Source organism: Rhinolophus sinicus, chromosome 17, assembly GCF_057876585.1.
Source record: "Rhinolophus sinicus isolate RSI-liver-muscle chromosome 17, RSI-T2T, whole genome shotgun sequence".
In the NCBI taxonomy this organism is placed as follows: Eukaryota; Metazoa; Chordata; class Mammalia; order Chiroptera; family Rhinolophidae; genus Rhinolophus; species Rhinolophus sinicus.
In genome coordinates this window covers 185,469,821-185,490,087 of record NC_142517.1, presented here as the reverse complement: position 1 = coordinate 185,490,087, position 20,267 = coordinate 185,469,821, and the positions used below count along the sequence as shown (strand labels likewise).

General features: G+C 37.0%; 1 protein-coding gene and 1 long non-coding RNA gene across 2 annotated transcripts in view; one reads left to right on the top strand and one right to left on the bottom strand.

Moving 5' to 3' along the window:
• The window catches only part of LOC148754896 (uncharacterized), a 197,547-nt gene that overhangs the window by 127,637 nt on the left and 49,643 nt on the right, over positions 1–20,267 (top strand). The gene's annotated exons all lie outside the window — the stretch shown is intronic.
• The window catches only part of CD28 (CD28 molecule), a 45,590-nt gene continuing 40,445 nt past the window's right edge, over positions 15,123–20,267 (bottom strand). Inside the window, exon 4 of the mRNA XM_074340762.2 lies at positions 15,123–15,417. Within this exon, the coding sequence (XP_074196863.1) occupies positions 15,403–15,417 (15 nt within the window). The 3' untranslated portion in view covers positions 15,123–15,402. The remainder of the gene's footprint in view (positions 15,418–20,267) is intronic.

The following is a 20,267-nucleotide window of genomic DNA, read 5'->3' as shown; positions in this document are numbered from 1 at the left end:
CTCCCGTCTTCTCATTTCTATTAGGGAGCTCTTCAAAAGTTCTTTTTGTTTGTCCTTAGAATTCCTCACAAGTCATTTCATTCTAGGTCTTAGACTAACATACATTTAACAAATATTTATGAGCTTTTGGCTGGTAGTGAACCCTGTGCTAGAGAATGATGGAATGTGGCCATGAACAAGGACAGCCAAAGAGCAACGCACAGGTCACCTCTACTTTAGCATCTATAGACAACTCTGCTTCCTACCATCTTAAGGGCTATCTTTTTCAAATATGGCAAAGTCCCACCCTCCCTAGACACTCTGCCCTGACCCAAGAAAGCGCTTCTCCTTTTTACTTAAACATCTCCTAAGGGCTTTAAATTCTTAGAAACAAAAGCTGGAAAGTCTTTTAGATATCCCACCTTAACCACAGATCTCTTCTGACAATGAAGTTCAGAATCACTTTCTTGCTTGAATATAGAGAGGAAAGGAGGGTGGAAAAAGAAAACACAGGGACAAAAAAAGAAACATAAGAATTGATATCTCAAACTATGACCCTGTGACATTTGGCTACTTTCTCATCTTCCATTTTTTGGATGTGCCCGTTTCAACACTGAGCTCACCAGCAAGCCCTCCTGTAACCTCATTGATTCTGTTGGTTATTTCTATTTCTTTCCTTACTGTAGTCATTTTATATCACATTGCCAATATTTCATTTTAAGGGATGCCCATCCACTTTGAATTCTCTCCCCTTCTGGAGTCTCAGACAATGTGAAAATCCTCTGAAACATTTTGTAATCAGTTTTTGTAAAACAGACTAAGTCTAATATTTGTCTTCATTGACTACTTTATGAGCTCTAAAACGGGATATAGTCACTTTTCCCCCCAATGGTTTGCTTAACTGTCAGAGTAACTATTTCTTCATTGCTGAACAATTATTCTAGACTATGGTTCTTATTTAATCCTCTGTATCCTGAAGGATTGAGTCACCAGTAAACCGTGTTTAATATGTATGTGTGTGTGTGTGTGTGTGTGTGTGTGTATGTAATGTATGTGTATATATATATTTATATATATATATATATATATATATATATATATACATACATACACACACACACACATATATATATACATGTATATATATAGTCTTAGGAGTTTGAGATTTTCAACGAAAGTCTAGTGGTTCATTCTGAGTCACATTGAGTTTGGGCCTCAATGTGAACATGGCATTGGATCCAGTGGGGGGAGCAGTTAGGGCCACAGTCAATTACGTTCCTTGCAGCAGGAGAGCTGAGTGACATGTTTTTATGGTTATCATACTACATTAATAGATTAAGATTAGAAAAACTATGACATTGGTTTTAAACTATGTAGGAAAAATATTTTAGTTCAATGTCCATTTGTGATTTTAAAAGAATCCTTAGCAAATAGAACTAGGAGTGAACATACTAAACTGGTAAAGAGTATCTAAAGAAAAGGAGCACAAATTTCAAATTTAATGGTGTATGTTAAAATCATTCCCTTTTAAATAAAGACCAATATAGGAATACCTGCTCTCGCCTCTTCTTTTCAACATTGTATTGATGCTTTTAGCTACAATGAAAATCAGGAAAAAGAAATAAAAGGTATTAGGATTGGAAAGGAAAAGGAAGTCATCCTTATTCATATGTGAGTATACAGCATATGGAAGTATATGACACAAAAGAATCACCAGAAAATTTATCAGAATAAAAACAGGGTTTGGCAAGTCTGTTGGATATAAGATCAATGCATAAAAGTCAATTATATTACTGTCCACCAGTAATGAAACATTAAAAACACATTTTCAATAAAGTTTTTTTTTTATTTTTTCCTGTATGTTATTACATATATTTTCTAGATTTTTTCCTAGATGCCATATTTTTATTGCTTTTTAAAATGACATATTATTATTTTTTTATTTCCTTGGTTTTATTTGTTGTTAGTTTGCTTGTTTATTATTTTTTAAGATTTTTAAAAATATATAGCTAACATGCAATATTATATCAGTTTCAGATATACACTATAGTTATTCAACATTTGTATACCTAAAGAAGTGACCACCATGATAAGTCCAGGAACCATCTGACACTATACCATGCTATCACAATATTATTGACTATATTTCCTATGTTGTATATTACATCCCCATGACTTGTTTTATACCTGGAATTTTAACCTCTTATTTCCCTTTATCTTCCCCCTCCTTTTTTAAATTTTCAATTACAGTTGACATTCAATATTATTTTATATTAATTTGTCATAGTGGTTAGACATTTATATAATTTAAGAAGTAATCTCCCTAACTGGTCTAGTACCCACCTGCCCCTATGCATAGTTATTGCCATATTATTAATTATATTCCCTATGCTATACTTCACATTCCATTGATTATTTTGTAACTTCCAATTTGTATTTTGTAATCCCTTCACCTTTTCCACCCTGTCCCTAACCCCCTCCCATCTATCACCCCTATAGATCGAGTACCCATCTGACACCGTGCATAGTTATTACAATATTATTGACCGTATTCCTTATGTTATACTCTACATCCCCATGACTACTATTCAAAAACCAATTTGTATTTCTTAATCTCTTTCCCTTTTTCACCCACCCCCAAACCCCTCCCATCTGGCAACCATCAAAATGTTCTCTGTATCTATAAATTTGTTTCTGTTTTGTTTGTTTGTTTATTTTATTTCCACTTATAAGTGAAATCATATGACATTTGTCTTTCACTTTCTGAGTTATTATACTCAGCACAAGACCCTGTAGGTCCAACCATGTTGTTGCAGATGACAAGATTTCATTTTTTCTAAAGGCCGAGTAATATTCCATTATATATGTGTACCACCTCTTCTTTATCTATTCATCCATTCAGGGACACCCAGGTTGCTTTCATATCTTGGCTATTGTAAATAATTTTACAATGAACATATGGATGAACACGTCCCCACGAAGTAGCATTTTGGGTTTCTTTGGATAAATACTCAGAAGTGGGATTACTAGGTTTTTCTTTGTCTCTTGTTATAGCCTTTGTTTTAAAGTCTGCGTTGTCTAGTATAAGTATTGCTACCCCAGCTTTTGTTTGGTTGTTTGTTTGTTTTCCATTTTCATGAAATAACTTTTTCCATCCCTTTACTTTCAATCTGTGTGTTTCTTATGATCTGAAGTGAGTTTCATGTAGGCAGTATATGTATGGGTCTTATTTTCTTATCCATTCAGCCACCCTATTTTTTGATTGGAGCATTTAATCTATTTACATTTAAAGTAATTGTTGATAGATATGTAGTTTTTGCCATTTTATTATTCATATGTTTTCTTTTTGTTTGTTTTTTTGTTTTTTGTTTTTGGGTTTTTTTTTTTATATTAAAGAAGTCCCTCTAAGATTCCTTGTGATACCGGTTTAGTGAGGATGAACTCCTTCAGCGTTTTCTTGCCTAGGAACCTCTTTATCCTTAGCTTTTAAATGATAGCTTTGCTGGGTAGTAGGTGTCCTGTGGGGCCCAGTAGTGAGGCCTCCCTGATAACCAGAATCAGGTGCTCCAGGTGTGTCCCTTGTGTGGGTTTTCTGTATCCTCCTGTTATAGTTGAGCCTTGGTTGCTATTTTCACTTCAGTGGGAAGGATTGACCCATGGGCTCATTGATTGCGAGGACTGGTCATTAATACAGTGAAGGAGCTGTTGTAGAGGGGCAGGATTTGGAGCAGGATTTGCTTTAGCAGGGCTCTGGTGCCTGCCGAGTCTGCTCTTTGGGTGTGTCACCCTTGGAGGTGGCTGGATGATGCTCCAGATCACTTCAAAGCTGGCCATTGAGCACACCAGCCTCAGGGCCACCTGGGAGGGGACCTGCTGTAGGCCAAGTTTAGCCACAGCCTGTGCCCTGCCCAGGACCATCTTGCATGAGTCACAAAGCAATCTGCAGATTGTTGTCACTAACAATGTGCTTGGAGGTACCTCAAGAGGCCACGCTGTGAACCAAGGTCAGCTGCTGCTAGTGTCAGACTTATGGCTGCTCAGCCAGAGGTACAGGACATACAACCTCGTTCTGCATCTCTGTCCTTCCTACAAGTCTAGAGGTGGCTTCTTCTGTTTGTTCTTAGTTGTAGGGTTTTGTTTCAGCAAGACTTCAGGCAATTCTCAATGATGGTTTTTTTGTAGTTTAGTTGTAGTTTAGATGTGGTTGTGACATCTAAAGGTAAACACAGCATTTCCCTACTCTGCCATCTTGACTGGAAAATCCTAAAGTGGTATATTTTTAAAAGACTAAATACATGCAATGATATATCAGATATTTAAGTGGGAAAATTTAATATTATAAATATATTAATTCTCCCCAAGTTGACCAATTCAGTGAAACTTCAATCCAGATCTCAACAGGATTTTTCGTGGACCTTGACAAGCTAAAATTTTCATAGAAGACCAAATCGCTAAACTACTCCTGATGAAAAAGGCCAAACAGCATGATAGTAAAGCCATTATAATTAAGGGAGGGTAGTTTTAGCTCAGTGTAATAGACAATTAGACAATTGGAACAAAATAGAAAGCCCAGAAATAGCTCTATACCCATATGGAAGCTTGATGAAAAGGTGGGCTTGAACATCAGTGCAATAATGGGACAAATAGGGATCTACATGGAAAAAAATAAAACTGTATCCCAACCTCATATTATATTCAAAATCAATTTCAAATAGATTGCGGACTAAAATTTGAAAAGCAAACTTGAAAACCTTTAGAAGAAAATATGTTTATGATCTTAGGGGAGAGAAAGATTTTTTTAAATGACACACAAAACAAAAGGAAAAGATTTATGAACACAAATTATCAATTTTTTCTTAGCCAAGTTTATTTGAAAAGAACATAAAAGTGAGGTAAAGATAAGCCAAAAGTTGGGAGAATATATTTGTAAAGCATATAAATAGCAGAGAATTAGAATTCAGAAAAAATAAAGAACTCCTTAAAGAAATCACACACACACACACACACACACACACACACACACACACACAAAGAAACCAATAAAAAATGGATAAAAGAAAAAATGGATAAAAGACTTGTACAGGCATTTCACAGAAGAGAAAACATAAATAGCCAAAAAGAAAAAAATGTGAAGAAAATACACTTATTTGTAATGTGAAAAATACAAAGTAAAACACATTGAGATGCTATTTTACACCCATTAGACTAGCAAAAATTAAATGACCATGGTGTTGGAGATAATGTGGAAAAACAGAAATCTGAAACACTGCTGGTGGGAAAGAAAATTGATAGAATAACTGGAAACAACTTGCCATTATCTAGAGAAGTTGATAATTAACATAACCTATAGCACAGCAATTCTACTCCTAGGTATGTAATCTTTAAAGAAAATCTTCCATGCACACACAAAGAAATAATAGCCTCATTCCTTAAAATGGAGGGAAAAAACAAAACAACTTAAATTGGAGAATGGACTGATGCATAGTCTAACAATAGAGAAATAATAGTTCAGTTAAAAATGAATAGCTTAAAAATGGATAAATATCTCAAATATAATAATGAGCGAAAAAATCAAATTACAGAAGGAAACATACAATATGACTCTTTACATAAGGGTCAAAAACATGCAAAACTGAAAAACATATTGCTGAAAGATGCATACATACATGATAAAATTAAAGCAAGAAAATGACAAAACACAAACATTTTTCTCTGGTAAGGAGAGAGGGAGATGGAATAGAAGACTGATACAGGAAGCTTCTGGTTATGTTCTATTTCTTATTCTAGGGCAGGTGTACACAGGTTTTATTATATTTTACTTTGAACCACATGTTTGTGTGTATACATGCACACTACATGTATTCAGACATTTTTGTATATATGATATATTTTATACTAAAAATAGCACTTTTAAGGATAAAAGAAGAAAAGTTCATGAAGGCCTTTGACTTTTCAACCTTCTTCCAGAGTGTTATAGAGACACAATTGCCAGAAATGAAGGAAATAGAATACGACCTTGAGGACGACAGCCACATGCTAAAGATGATGGTATGGGAAGATAAAAGAAGCCTAGGTTTTGATCACGTGGCTAAGCCCTGAACAGCTTAGGAAACTTCTTGTGATATGAACACTCTGTTACTAAAGCAGGTCTGTCCTTTACTCTGACCTGAATGAAATCCTAGAAGATAGAGTATTAAGGAAACTCTTGGGATTCTAGTCCCAACTATAGTCTTCTGTCTTAATCCTCTGATCACACTCATGTCGATGTGTATGTTTAACAATACCACATTCTTGTATCAGATCTAATAGCAACAGACCAATTACAACACATTCCCAATTTCTCTGGCTTCCAGAAGTTCCATTTTAACCACACTTTCTAATTGAACCATTTGCTTCATTAACTATGTCACTGTAGCTAATTATGCTCCTGTATGTTATTACATATATCCCTGCAAATGCTGAAAATTCAGGTAAATTCAGCAAAGCTTCTACTGGGAAATATGTTCTGGAATATTATCTGCAAATTTTTTCCTACAAAAGACCTCCATAAAAAATGGTTTTTTATAACTGTAAAGATGATTTTTTTAGAGATCTTACTCAACACAGGAAAAAAGTATGACTTCTGGGCATAGTGTGACATGACTCTCCCCTCCATTATTTATAACTCTTTTTTAATGGTTGTTTTCTGATTCATACAATAAAAATTTCTCCCAACCTTGAATTCAATAGCTTGACCTAAAACGTATGTTTCTTGACTCTTCAAGATCTTGTAGTCTAAATATATCATGCTTCATGTGGCTATACAAACACATAATGACACATGGACACACACGGAGATACACACATATATATTAGAGATTAAACCTTTGATTCTTGAGAACAATATTATAAAATTTTAAATTACACATGCCATTGACAAGTTAAAAACTTTTGACAAATTAAAAATCCTTCTGAGAACTAACAAATGTTATTGCTCTTGTTTTATCTACGGTCCAATTGCTCAGTACAGGCATAAAATATTCTGCACTTCAGTAGTGGTGCTTAATGTGTCCTTTTCCCCCAATGATTAAAGTGTTTAGATTTAAAAAAATTTTTTAATTGAATCATTTAAACCATGATAAACATGGAGTCATTATGGAATCAATGCTAATAAATAAGATAAACTATTTTTTCCAGGGTCCATTGGACACATTGAAAATGAATAGATTCTGCACCCTTGGTCTGATCTTCCAGAGTGGCCCAACCTAATCTTCTTTCTTAAACTACTTAGATATTCTTTAGGAAAATTCGGAAAACTCCTCACATCACCACATCTGCTCTAGCAAAGAGCGCTGGTTGTCCAGAGAAAGAATAGGAACTTCATTGATATTTATACCATTGAACACTTCTCTTTCCTCTCTCATGAGTCCCCCTTGTGTCTAGTTATATATGTTCATTCAAGTACATAAATTCATAAAAGAACATTTGCAATAGCATGATCATTATGGGTTTATCATTTAGATGCAGAAGACTGGGGTTCAATGCATTTCTCTTCTACATGTGTTACCACAACAACAATTTAAGCTCTCTATGCCTCAATTTCCTCACCTATAAAATTGGAACAATGATGTCTACCACAGAATGTTACCATGAAGATCAACAGAGAAAGTATATGTGATAGCTATTCATAAACTGAAAAGTGCCATACAATTTTAAGTTGTTTATTTTTATTACTGTTATTATTATTATTATTATTATTTTTATTATTTTAATTCTCAGCTTCAAACTGATTAAGACAGATATTAGCAACCTTCTGTAGAGGCCAAGGATAGAATCAAGGGTCCTAGACCAGCATCCCAAAATGTGGTGCAGAATACCTGTTCTATGAGTTATTAATAGATATTGTATGCCTTAAAAAAAATAAAAAGATAAAAATTAGTTGGGAAACATTTGTTTAAACGGTAAATAACTTTTTCTATAACCGGACTTCTCAGAACCTTTAATGTGCTAATGTACACAGTGACTCTCTGAAAGGAATATCATCTGTAGTGTTTCCCCAAAATTTTAGACCCCCCCAATCTGTTTTCTTTTTGCAAAATACTATCTTTAGCAAGTACAGCTTTATCTTTTGCCCACTGTCTTCCATTTCTGCACTCCTATTTTTTGTTACAGTACACACTCTAATTTTTGTTATATTGGATTTCTGTTAACAGGTAGGGAGTAACAGATTTTCCAAAACGTTGTTTTACTAGAGCAAAAACTACATGGTTAAGTCCACTCTGTATAATACAATATAGTATATAAGAACTGAATGGAACAAAATATTAATGGGAATCCAAAACAGAAACACGAATTATACTGCAGCAATACTTACCCCTTCTTGACCTACAAAGCAGGTTTTCATAAAGGTAATTAATTATTCATCATAATTTATATTTAATTATTCTTTCCTGTGAAATAATACTATGATATGAAGTCTTAATCACAGGTCCCTTTCCTATAGATTTTCAAGACCCAGCATCTCATCTCAGTGTTTTAAGTTACATGGTAGTTTTAGGTGTGGTGCCTGTACTCTGTGACATGGGTTTCAAGAGAATTGGTTTGCATGCTAACATAAAAACAGAGTGCATAGTAAGTATTTTCACTGAGCATATTTTAGGCCTTAGCATAGCCTAAGTGGTGCTCATTTCCTTATTTGGGGCATAAAAAAATTACAGCATTCTCTCAAAGTCACAAGTTTGCTGTCCTATATATGCGTGCATTCATATCTGCCTGATGCACACACCTTTTTCCCCTTCTCTCAAATGTTTTCATGTATCTGTGAGTCAGATCATAAGTTCTTGTACAAAACCCAACTCCCCGGCCTTTCTTTTTTTTCCTTTTGTATTATATTTAGTACTTATAATCCTTCCCAAACACCCAGAAGCCACACAGGTATAAGCTATCTCTGACTGGTAGTTGTCTCTCTAAACAATACCTACACCTCCCCCATGGTGACCCTCACACTCCCACAGACCTCCATGGCTCATTCTCTCCACTCCATCTGGGGCGGCCAGGCACAAGCTTCACCTAATTTGTAAATGACTAGATTCTGCAAAAGCCTATCTGGAGTCAGAAAACAACCTTGGGTTTGATTTCAGTGTGAAAACCACTGTACTCGTTTGTTAAAGGAGTTACAAAGATGTGTTAATCATTTCAATTTCTGGACCCTCTCAAAAACATGAAGAAAAACAAGTGGAAAGGAAACCTCATACAGTATTATTTCATCTCCTTTTGCTAACATGTTTTGACACGAAAGTTCATAGACTTGTACAATCTCTCATTTAGAAGGGATCTTAAGGTCAAGATGATTTAACCCCCTAGCCCATAATGAAATTGACATGTGTACTAGTGAAAAAACAGTAGGTTTTGAAGTTGGACTGAATGTTTGGCTTTGCTATTTTCTAGTCACATGGCCTTAGATAAGTGATTTAACCTGAGTCTCAAGTCCCTCAACTGAAAAATGAAGAAAATGGACAATGTGCAGGGTTATTATGAAGATACGAGGTTATGTAGTTAAGATGCTTCACATTGTGCCAAGCGCCAAACAAGAGGTAGTAGCTGTGATTTTATTTACTTACTTACTTATTTAATTCCTACATGCAGTCATTCAGCTGTCTTAACTCCCTCGTGGTGATGAGAAACTCCCTAGTCAGGCCATTTTATCTTTGGAAAGTCCTCTGAGAGTTGGGAGTCTTATTGTTGGGACTGCCAACTGCCCAAGGAGGAAGAAACTAGGGGTAGATGGTAGCAAGGGCTTTATTAATGATTGACAGAGGAGGCTGTGGATTCAGAGGGATCGGAAGAGAAAAAAAGGTCAGGCTCAATCAAGCCAACATATGCTCACTAGCCCTCCTATACATGCATACCTTACCCTCAAGCCCCCTAAGTTCGTTCAAAGAAGGTTGAAAGAATTTGTCTAGTTGCTAGCAAAAGTATGGAGGGGTTAGAGGTGTGAGCACTTTAGAACCTCCAATATATGAACAATGTATATAAACCTGCAACAAATGAAAATGTATAGTGTCTTAGCATGGGTTCCTCAGAAAGAATAGTGTGAAGCAAAGACTTCTATATGAATACTCTACTGGGGATCTGGACCTTGGAAGCAGGAGTAGTGGCCAGAGGACGTAAAGACAGGAAGGTGAGGAAGCCAATTCAAGGATGAGTTATTAAATTAATCATCACTATGTGTGACTGGTTGCTCCATCCTATAGAACTATATAGGACACTGTATGCAATCTGGAAGTAGGAAGGGGGAAACATTTAACAACTGACTTGCCATTCCCATTGGTTAAAAGTTTATTCTACAGGACATTGACATTCTACACTTTCAGGTTGCACATGTATATTCGCTGACTATTGCTGCAACAATACTGCATAACAAATAACTCCAAAATTTCAGTGGCTTACAAAAAATTTTATTTTTCTCACTCATGGGTCTGTAAGTCAGCTGGCCATGCTCTGCTTCAGGCTGTGAGTAGGCTGGATTCAAATCTACTCCACATGTCTCTCTTGGACCAGATACTTCCTGGTACGTGTTCTCTCATGGTGAACGGCAGACACATGAGGACAAGTCAAACCACACAAGCACATTTGAAGCACCTGCCTGCATCCCATGCACTCACATTCCACTGGCCAAAGCAAAACCCAAAATCTGGACACAAAAATAAAATATCCATCTCTTTTACTGGGAAGCATTAAAAAACAAAAACAAAACACACTTGACAATGAGTTTCACTGTATAATTCTATTACAGGAAGAGGAAGGGAGTAAATATTGGGAGCCATAATCTATTCTACCAAGCATGTGTGGGCAGTAAGTGTGCTCCTGAAGAACTGACACTAAAGTGTCAACACAGAAGCCCCAGAGCAGGTGGGATGCATCCTGAGGGCATCTGAGATGAGGTACTGTCAGGTTGAAAATGCATGAAGCTGGTTGCCTCGACAGAGGGAGGAGAAAGAGACAAAGTTGAGAAGATTTGAAGCGAGACGTAAGAGATGTCCAATGCATATAGTCAACACTGATATCAAGTCGAGTTTTATAACATGATGAGGATAATTACTTCATCATGGTATGTAAGAAGGAAGTGCCAATTCTACCAAGAGTTCATTGTCCCGCCTTTCCTGTGTGGATGGGAGGGAAATGTGCAGTGTGAATTGAAACAAGGAATCATCATTTCTCCACCCTGCCATTAAGTTTGGGATGGTTTCTTACATTCCAGTAGATAATAGATTAGGAGCAGGGGTACAGAGGAAGGAGAAAGAATAGAGCACTCAAACCTTTAGACACTATTTCTAGTTGTAGGCGACAACCCTCACAGACCCCCATGTAGGAAAGGGTCGACAGTTCTGTGCACACATAAAAGGAATATAGTGCAAGCTCTGATGATGTGTCTTTGCCCCTCTGATATCAAGTCATCCTATGTGCTTTGCACCAAGAGAAGACTAGATGAGCTTGCTTTGCAGAAAACACATCCCCCATAGTCCATTCCTGTTCAGAGCGTAGTGTAGCAAAAAGGTGAGTAGTAGATGGTCAAAATAGCCTTTCCCCACACTCTACAAATGCTCAGTGTACTCTGTACATATGTATATGGGTGACACAAGAACAACGTCACTCTCCAAGCCAAAATTCACAGCTCTACCCAACCCTAGATCGCCTCTCCCCAACACTCTACTCTCTCACCTTCGCCAACTATACCACCCACCTCATTGCTCAACAATTTTTTTCTATTTATATTTCATCAGCTATTATTTTCTCTTATTCCTTCAGCTTTTATTTCTCCCTTTCTACTTGATTCCCTCTTTCCTTAAACGGCTTAAATCTTTGCCTTCTAACAACAATAAAACTTTATTGTTTTCCTTTTGCTTTCTAAATAACAAACATTTGAGAGCCTACCGTGGCCCATTTACTTCATAGTTTGCTAGACTTTGGAGCTCCAGGACCATCAAGGAGCTTCCAGACCAATGAAGTAGCTCAGGTGCCAAAAGGCTTCTCTTTACAAGGAACCTTCTTGCCATAAGTTCTACCCTCTTGACCGTCTGCTCTTCACTGTCTGATCACAATGTTCCCAGCGAGGGCATCACTTCCAGCCCAACCATCTCACTGCAACTCGTCTTGCCAAGGCCCCAGTTGCTAAATTCGAAGAGCTAATATCATCCCTCATCTTACTCACCCAATGAACACTGTTGAGCACATTCTTGGACTTAAGATTTTACTTCTCCTTTAGAGTAAATGTGATACTTTCTCTTCTTTACATTGAACCATAGGAAGTAACAGCTTTTATAAATCAAAAATAATTAAATATCCAGGAGTTTGAGGTAGGAAAGGATGAGTAGGTAGAACACAGGGAATTTTTCAGGCAGTAAAACTACTGTGTATGATATTATAATCATGAATACATGTCACTGTACACTTGTCAAAACCAAGGGACTGTACAACACTAACACTGAACCCAAATGTGAACTATGGATTTGGTTGGTAATGATGTCAAGGGCGGCTCACTGATTGTAATAATGTGCCACTCCGGTGGGAGGTGTTGGTGGGGAAGGCTGTGTGGGGCAGGAGAGCAGGGGGGGTACATGGGAGTTCTTTGTACTTTTCACTTAACTTTTCAATGAACCTAAAATAGGAAAAATGTTGCTGTCCTGAGAATCCCGCATATCAGGCTTCTGGAAATGCTCTTCCACATCTCTTGTCCTACGACCCAAAACACTGGGCGACTGCCTCACCATGCCATAGAGGTTGTAGGTTGTACCTCTGCCCATCTCAGATGCAGACACCGCTTCCAAGTTTGGAGAGGATTGAATGCCAGAAGCTTTTCATCAAAAGAAAAGAAAAACTAACCTTTTAAATTCTTCCTCTCAGATAGCATGAATGCATTAGATTCTTATACAACACGATATCATTTCCTATGACTCCTAAACATCCTTCTTCTTGCTTCTCCTTGAGTTCTAATGTGTGGTTCCAGAGGTATTCACAAATTAGCATAGTGTTTGCAACAGTTTCACATATTTTGGAACATTTTACAGTATTAAAGAATTTAAATGACTCCAAAATTTATCTGTAAGACTAGACAACGTGCATGGAGATTGATGCTGGTTCTTTACTATCATAAGTTGGGTTTCCTGAGACCAACCTCTGAGACTCTGAAGTTTGAGTTTTTCAGGGGGAAAAAAAATTCATTTAAAAAAATAAGAGCAAGAAAAGTAAATTTTATAACATAAGTATATGGTAAATGTTTAAAACTTTTTGCGGAAGCACAACAATACAGGAAACTACACAAGTCCTATATGTACAGCTCAGTGAATTTTCAGAGTAAATAGTAATCAGCACCCAGTTCAAGAAACAGAACATTATATCTGTCTTAATTTTATTACCCAATCATCTTAGCAGATTAATAGAAGACCTTTGAGCTCCAATATCTCCCTATACATAGCTCTATAATAGACAGGAAAAAAAAAAAAAAAGGGAAAAGTACTGTATGTCCTATAGCCTGGAAGCTTCCTGAGTATAGGGGTTATATCTAACTCCTGTACCAAGTTCAGTGCCTGGCATGGAATGTCTACCTAGTAAATGCTGGTGAATGAACAATGAAACAATAAGCTTACATCTGCTCATCTCTAAAAGAAAGGAGTTATAAACAAAGGGCTAGTTTCCTTAAAGAGATCCTACATTAAAAAGCCAACAATACAACTGAAAAAAAAAATTGTCAAAGAATATGAGTAGACAGAAAAAGAGATACAAATAGCTCTTAACCATATAAAAAGATAATGAATCTTATTAAAAAATGAAAGGCAAATTAACTAAGTAATAAGATACCATTTTAAATTATCAAACTGGCAAACATCAAGTGTTGATAACACTGTGTTATTGAGAATAAATAGGATAACAGGTTCTCATACATGACTGATGGGATTGTAAATCAGTATAACCTCTTTGCAAAGCAAATTGATAATGTTTCTAAAAATTAAAAATGCAAATTCTCTTCCTCAGAGCAGTTCTACTTCACACAAGTTTGTATATGTATATTCATTTCAGTTCAGAGCCAAATCTGGAATGCCAATCCACAATAATCTTTCACCTCCTAACTTCCGTTGTATATTACTTAATTGGAGCTCAGTATGTACAGCCTTTATGACCAGTTATTTCTCCAACCATATGGTAAATTTCTGAGGTCAGGACTAGTCTTAAACTTCTTTCTGTCCTTCTACATGTTCTATAGCTAGATTGAACACATTTTGTGTTCAATGTTTCCTTCTCATAGGACACACATCTTCCTCTGGGAAATCCCAAAACTACTCTAGAGGTTAGTGTTTCATCCCAGGAGCCGCAAGAAAGATCAGTGTTGCCTGAGGAGTCACTGCCAAAAGCTAAGACTGAAAGAACGAGGGTCCAGGCTCAGTACACTTATTTTGTCCTTCTGATAAGATTTCATTAGAAGAAAAATGTAGGAGGCTTCTCCCACTTTAAAAAATATTTCTTAAGCCACTGATGTAAATCAACAATGTAATATTTTTATCTTTATATTTTAAATATGTGTATATTATGAATTTTAATTTTAATATGTTGTTTAAATAGTTATGCTTTATACTTACTAAGATCTCTCTCTCCTATTGGTACCTGGAGTTTAGGATAGTATCGAGGAACACCGAGGTAGAAAGAGACCACTCAGCTAGAAGAATCTTGAAAGAATTTACTGGTGTGTGCTATCTTATACTGCAAAAAAGAAAGCCAATATTCCCACTTATTACATACATATTTTAATTCAAAATACGATTATAAATTCCCCCAGGCTCATTCTAGGAAGTGCTCCTTCTTGTCAATTCATATAATAAAAGGAAGAGACGGAGAAACTCTTTTTTATTTATTTTTTATTTATTTATTTATTTATTTATTTATTTATTTATTTATTTATTTATTTATTTTATTAGTTTCAGGTGCACAAGACAAAGCAAAACTTAGACGTTTATCATTTATATCCCTCACACTGTGTGAACCCCCCTCCCCCATCCACTATCCCTCTGTACGTTCCCCAAATTAATTTTCAAAACCCTGTGGTCATCCTGTGGTTACCGACTATTTTCTAAACCTCTCACCTTCCCTTTATCCCCACCCCCCGCCCCTCTAGCACCCCTCAGTTTTTCCTCCATGTTTCCAAAACTGTCTCTGATTAGTTCATTCACTTATTCTTTTCTTTAGATTCCTCAAAAAAGTGAGATCATATGGTATTTGTCTTTCTCTGTCTTATTTCATTTAACATAATGTTCTCTAGGTCCATCCATGTTGTTGCAAATGGTAAGATTTCTTTCTTCTTTATGGCTGTGTAATACTCCGTTGTATAAATGTACCACAGTTTCTTAATCCAGTCATCTACCGATGGGCATTTCGGTTGTTTCCAGGTCTTGGCTATTGTGTATAGTGCTGCAATAAACATAGGAGTGCATAAAGATTTTTGAATTGGAGTTTTGGATTTCTCCGGATAGATACCTAGGAGTGGGATTGCTGGATCATAAGGTAGTTCCATTTTCAGATTTTTGAGATACCTCCAAACTGTTTTCCGTAGTGGCTGCACAAATCTGCATTCCCACCAACAGTGCACCAGCGTTCCCTTTGGAGAAACTCTTAATGATCTCTTGTGGGGGCCTTGTATCTTCTGCCTAAAATAGTCAATTTGTTCAAAAAAGCAAGTTGCCCAAATTTCATGTCATCAGGTATGGATGCTGTCCTGAATGTGATAATAACATTTAGTTACTCAGAGATATAGAAAACTAATAGTTGAGTATGTCAATAAGATGAGATACTATTGGGTCAAGTTCTTTGTATTCCCGAATAATATAATCTATGAGTATTTATACACATCAATAAACATGAAGAAGGAGTTACCCATTAGAAGGCTTTAAGCTTCATGCAATAGAAAATCCAACTCAAAATGGCTTAAATAATAAAACTATTTTTTCACATGACAAGAAGTTGAAGGAAGAACAGTTTCAGTGTTGGTACAATCTGAAGCTCAACAATATCATCAAGACTCAGGTTCCTTCCCTCTTTCTTCTCTACCTGCTTCAGCATGTTATTCTCAGGCTAGATCCCCTACTGGCTGTTCCAGATGCCACTTCCAGACACAACACTCAATAACAGAAAAGAGACTGTTTATCTCCATAGGAAATACTTTCCTGGATTCCACAAGGAGAAACTTTCCCAGAGGTCCCCTCGGAACATTCTGTCTTAGCTATTGGTCAGAATTTTGTCAACATGTCCATAGCTAAAACAACCATGGACGAAAAGACTAGGGCCACTATTCTAGCTTAAATCAATCATTATCCACAACCTGGGATGCCTGGGAAGCATGTGGAGGGTAGACACCTGAACACAGTTAAACTTCTGTTTGTTGCCAAGGAAGAATAAACAGCTTTTGCTTCTGAATGTCTAAACAATTTCTTAAAACGTATATTAAGAGGATACATTTTAATAATTTAAGAAATGATAAATCTTTATCAGTAGTCCTCAGTTTTCCCAAGTCTTTTCATAGTACCTGGTTCATGTACTTTTTTAAAGACCGAAGCAGCTTGCAGATGTTTATCAAATGAAAGAGAGTAATTTGTTCATCCATCCATTTATTCATCTAGTTAAGATGTTCTGAGCACCTATCGTATTCAAGGTATAGTTCACTATGGAAGACTCCACTTTGTAAAGTTTATGTCATCGAGAAGTTTATTATTTGGAAAATGCCAAACTTCAAAAATGATGTGATAGTTTCTCATCCTATAATGTGAAAGTGCTTTTCAAATTAGATCCACAGAAAAAAATCCATAAGTGCCACAAAAATTTCAAGATTTCTAACCTAAACTTACAAACAAAATTCCTTATTTATTTAAGAGAAAGTGACAGAAACAATTGTGATAAGTTGTTGAAGTTAAGAGTTATAGAAAACTGTAGATTTATTCAAATAATTCTGATTAACAAATATCAAATATAAAATATGTATATCTATAGAATTTAGGAATATGATGATGAGAGAAAACCCAAAACAAGGTCGTTTGTTTTAGGAAAATTATCCTAGGACAGTTATAATAAGGAGTGTGACAACGTCTGTAGGACTCAGACTTGAAGATACTTAGTCTACCCCCTCATGTACTGGTGACTATGAAAGAAGAATAGACTGCCATTAACTGAAAAGTTCCAGGGACATCCCAAGAGCTAACCCCAAACCTGGTATTCTCCAGGTCACAAAAATTTGTTTGTTTTTCCTCTGAGATCCGAGAACCCGAAAGCTTCTTCTCACACTACTTCTAAAACATAACCCTACCAGGTGTCTGTCACAAAAAACTGACCAACTGAATTAAAGTATAAAGAAATGAGGGGAAGAAATGACTGAAGAAGGGATCCGGAAAAGACATTTTTATGGTATTAAGAACCATTCCTTTTGTTGTTGTTGTTTTATTTTAACTTTTGTTCATCCTAGATAATTCCTGTTTTGAAAATGGGCATCTAATTTATTCTATAAAGAGCCCAGTAACCATGTGGCAAAAAGGCAAGCATTCTGTCAGGGCTTCAATAGCCAATACGTTGGGCATTAAAGAAAGGCACCGTTTCCGGTAGACATAGCTCTTGCAGGTACATAGCTTAATAAGGGGATCCTGACTGGATTTCAGCTCCCTCTACTCACTTGGCTAGGGAATAACATTCATAAATGTACACCGTGGCTCTGCATGCTGCAAAAGAAAAATCTTGGAATTCCTGAGGCTATTCGCCCAGACCCAGAACTTGAAGGCCATGTGCAAAGTCAGAATAAATCCATTCTGCCAGAATCTTGTTTTTATTACTGATACCCTAGACATCGGCACAATAATATTAATCATCTGACCTTTTAGAGGCAATTTCCTGATCTTAACTGGACAGATCAGGCTAAATGCTACATTTGGCCCTATTTTTAAATTTCCCACATGGTGTGAATGGGTGTGTAGCTCAAAGTGCCCACATATACTGGGCTGATTCCAGAGACTATTTGTACCTTGGGTGTAACCAGCAGCTGTAGACAGGAGTGGGGAATAGAGGTGAAGGAATGGAAAGTGTCTGCTCAGTGACTTTCTGAGTAGAACTGACTTTACCAGTTACCTATGAAATGCTGAGCCTTAGTTTAGACTGGGGGTGAGATGGGTTCATTTTTGGTCACCCATAAAACAGCAGCCAAGTGCAGATTGAAAGAGTGAGATAGATAGAAAGAAGGAGGCCAATTCTGAGACAGCTGTCCCTGATCTCGCCTCATCTGCCCCAGTTGGAGTTGAGTGTGCTGTGTGGGGAAGACTCCACAGGGAAAGCATCCTGTTCGTTATAGAAGACACAGGCCATGTTTTGTCTCCTGCCTTCTGTGACACGAAATTTACTTTGTTTCCTTGAATATTAAATGGATTTGATGCCTAGAAAAGAGGAGAGAGGGCAAACAGGACCTAAGAGAAAAATAGCCATTATCCCCAAGATTTTTAGCTTTTAGCAATAATGCAGAGGGGACTCTATTGTCTTGAAACATCTTCTCCTCTTCTTTGCTCATAATTTCCTGCTGCTTCTGCCTAAAATTACTTTCTCTCAGATGAAGTTTCTTCTTCCTTCTTCTTCATTGATCTGTGTCCTCCTTTCAGACAGAAACTTAATATTCACCACCCCCAATAAGCCTTTACACACATCCAAAATGATTCCTTCCATTCTTAAAAATGTAGATGGTGGCTAGAACTCCAAGACAACCTTGTAGCTAAAACTGTGGCCTTGGGTCTAAGTCAGGAGTCAGCAAAGTGCAGCCTGCAGGCCAAATCCAGCCCTCTGCCAGCCTTTGAATAGCCCACGAGCTAAGAATGGATTTTAACTATGTAAATGCTCGTGGTGGCAGCGGGGTGGGGGGAGGGTAGGGGAATCAAAGGAATACTAATACTGTGTGATGTGAAAATTGTATGAAATTAAAATATCAATGTCTACAAGTAAAGGCTTATTGGAACACAGCTATGCTCATTTGTTTGCATATTGTCTATGGCTGCTTCTACTAACTACAATGGCGGAGTTGCCCAGCTTCCAGAGACCATATGGTCACAAAGCCTAAAATATTTACTATCTGGCCCTTTCCAGCAAAAAACTTGTTGGTCCCTGACCTAATACACTGAACACATTAGAGATGTTAAACAAGAACATCTCAAAGAAATGAATTTCAGGCAAAGGCTATCAGAGAAGCACACTAAGGCCTAAGCCCATAATTAAGACTAAGAGGAGCAGGGTATTAAAAACAGGGCAAGGGGGAGATATACCAAGTCTACCCTCCACATGTGGTAAGTATGGAGATAATAACGTTCATGTTACTCTCTGCCACATTCCCAGTACCTAGCCCACTTCTTACAGCTGGGCTGGTTCTCATTAAATAGTGTTTGAATGAATGAAGAGGAAGAGAGGAGGAAGAAATATAAAACAACTGAAATAAGAGTTGCACAGGGTTGGAAGTAAAAGAGCATTCCCAACAACAACCTCAAGTTTGTCTACCCGTGGGTAATATGTCGTGGGTTCCCAAAAGTTAGCAAAACTCCACACTTGAGAAGCTACCACACCAAATGCTAAGTGTGTGCCCAGGAGACTAAAGAAATGACTAAATAACTATAGTAACTGGCATGATCCCATTCAAGCCCATCTTTTCTCAGCCCCCCTTCCTCAGCCACCAAACACTGATATATTTAGTCCAGAGACTAAATTCAGAGTTAGAGGTTAGCAAGAGGAAGGAAATCAAATGTAAAGCTCATGAAATAAACAGCGCCACTTGTCACTGTTGATCTTTGATTAACTGGCTCTTCTTTCCGAAACGGCCTCTTTTTTTCTTCCTCTCTCTCTCTTTCTCTCTCTCTCTGCTTGCAGGTGACACCCACACATATCCTTCAGGGTTGGCAGAGATGCTCACTCAGATAACAACTGGAGTTCATGCCGTACGTTTTCATCTTCGTGTGTCATCATCACCATGTAAAACCACAACTACAGGAAAACAAAGCTGTTTGCTGCTCTTCTGTCTCAACTGACATTTCTGCCTAGCTCTCACAATTTTTTCTTTGGAGCCAGAGGAGTGTTTAAATCTGCCATTGAGCTAGCTCTGCCAGGTGAAGTGTAAGTAGAATCCAATCCACCCCTACTCTAAGATAAATTCACCTTTCTGCAACTTTTTGTCCCCTCAAATTCCCAGCACTCCAAAATCTTCACAGAATTGAAGCAGGTAAATAGGACAGGGCTTGAGAAACATACATTCTGGC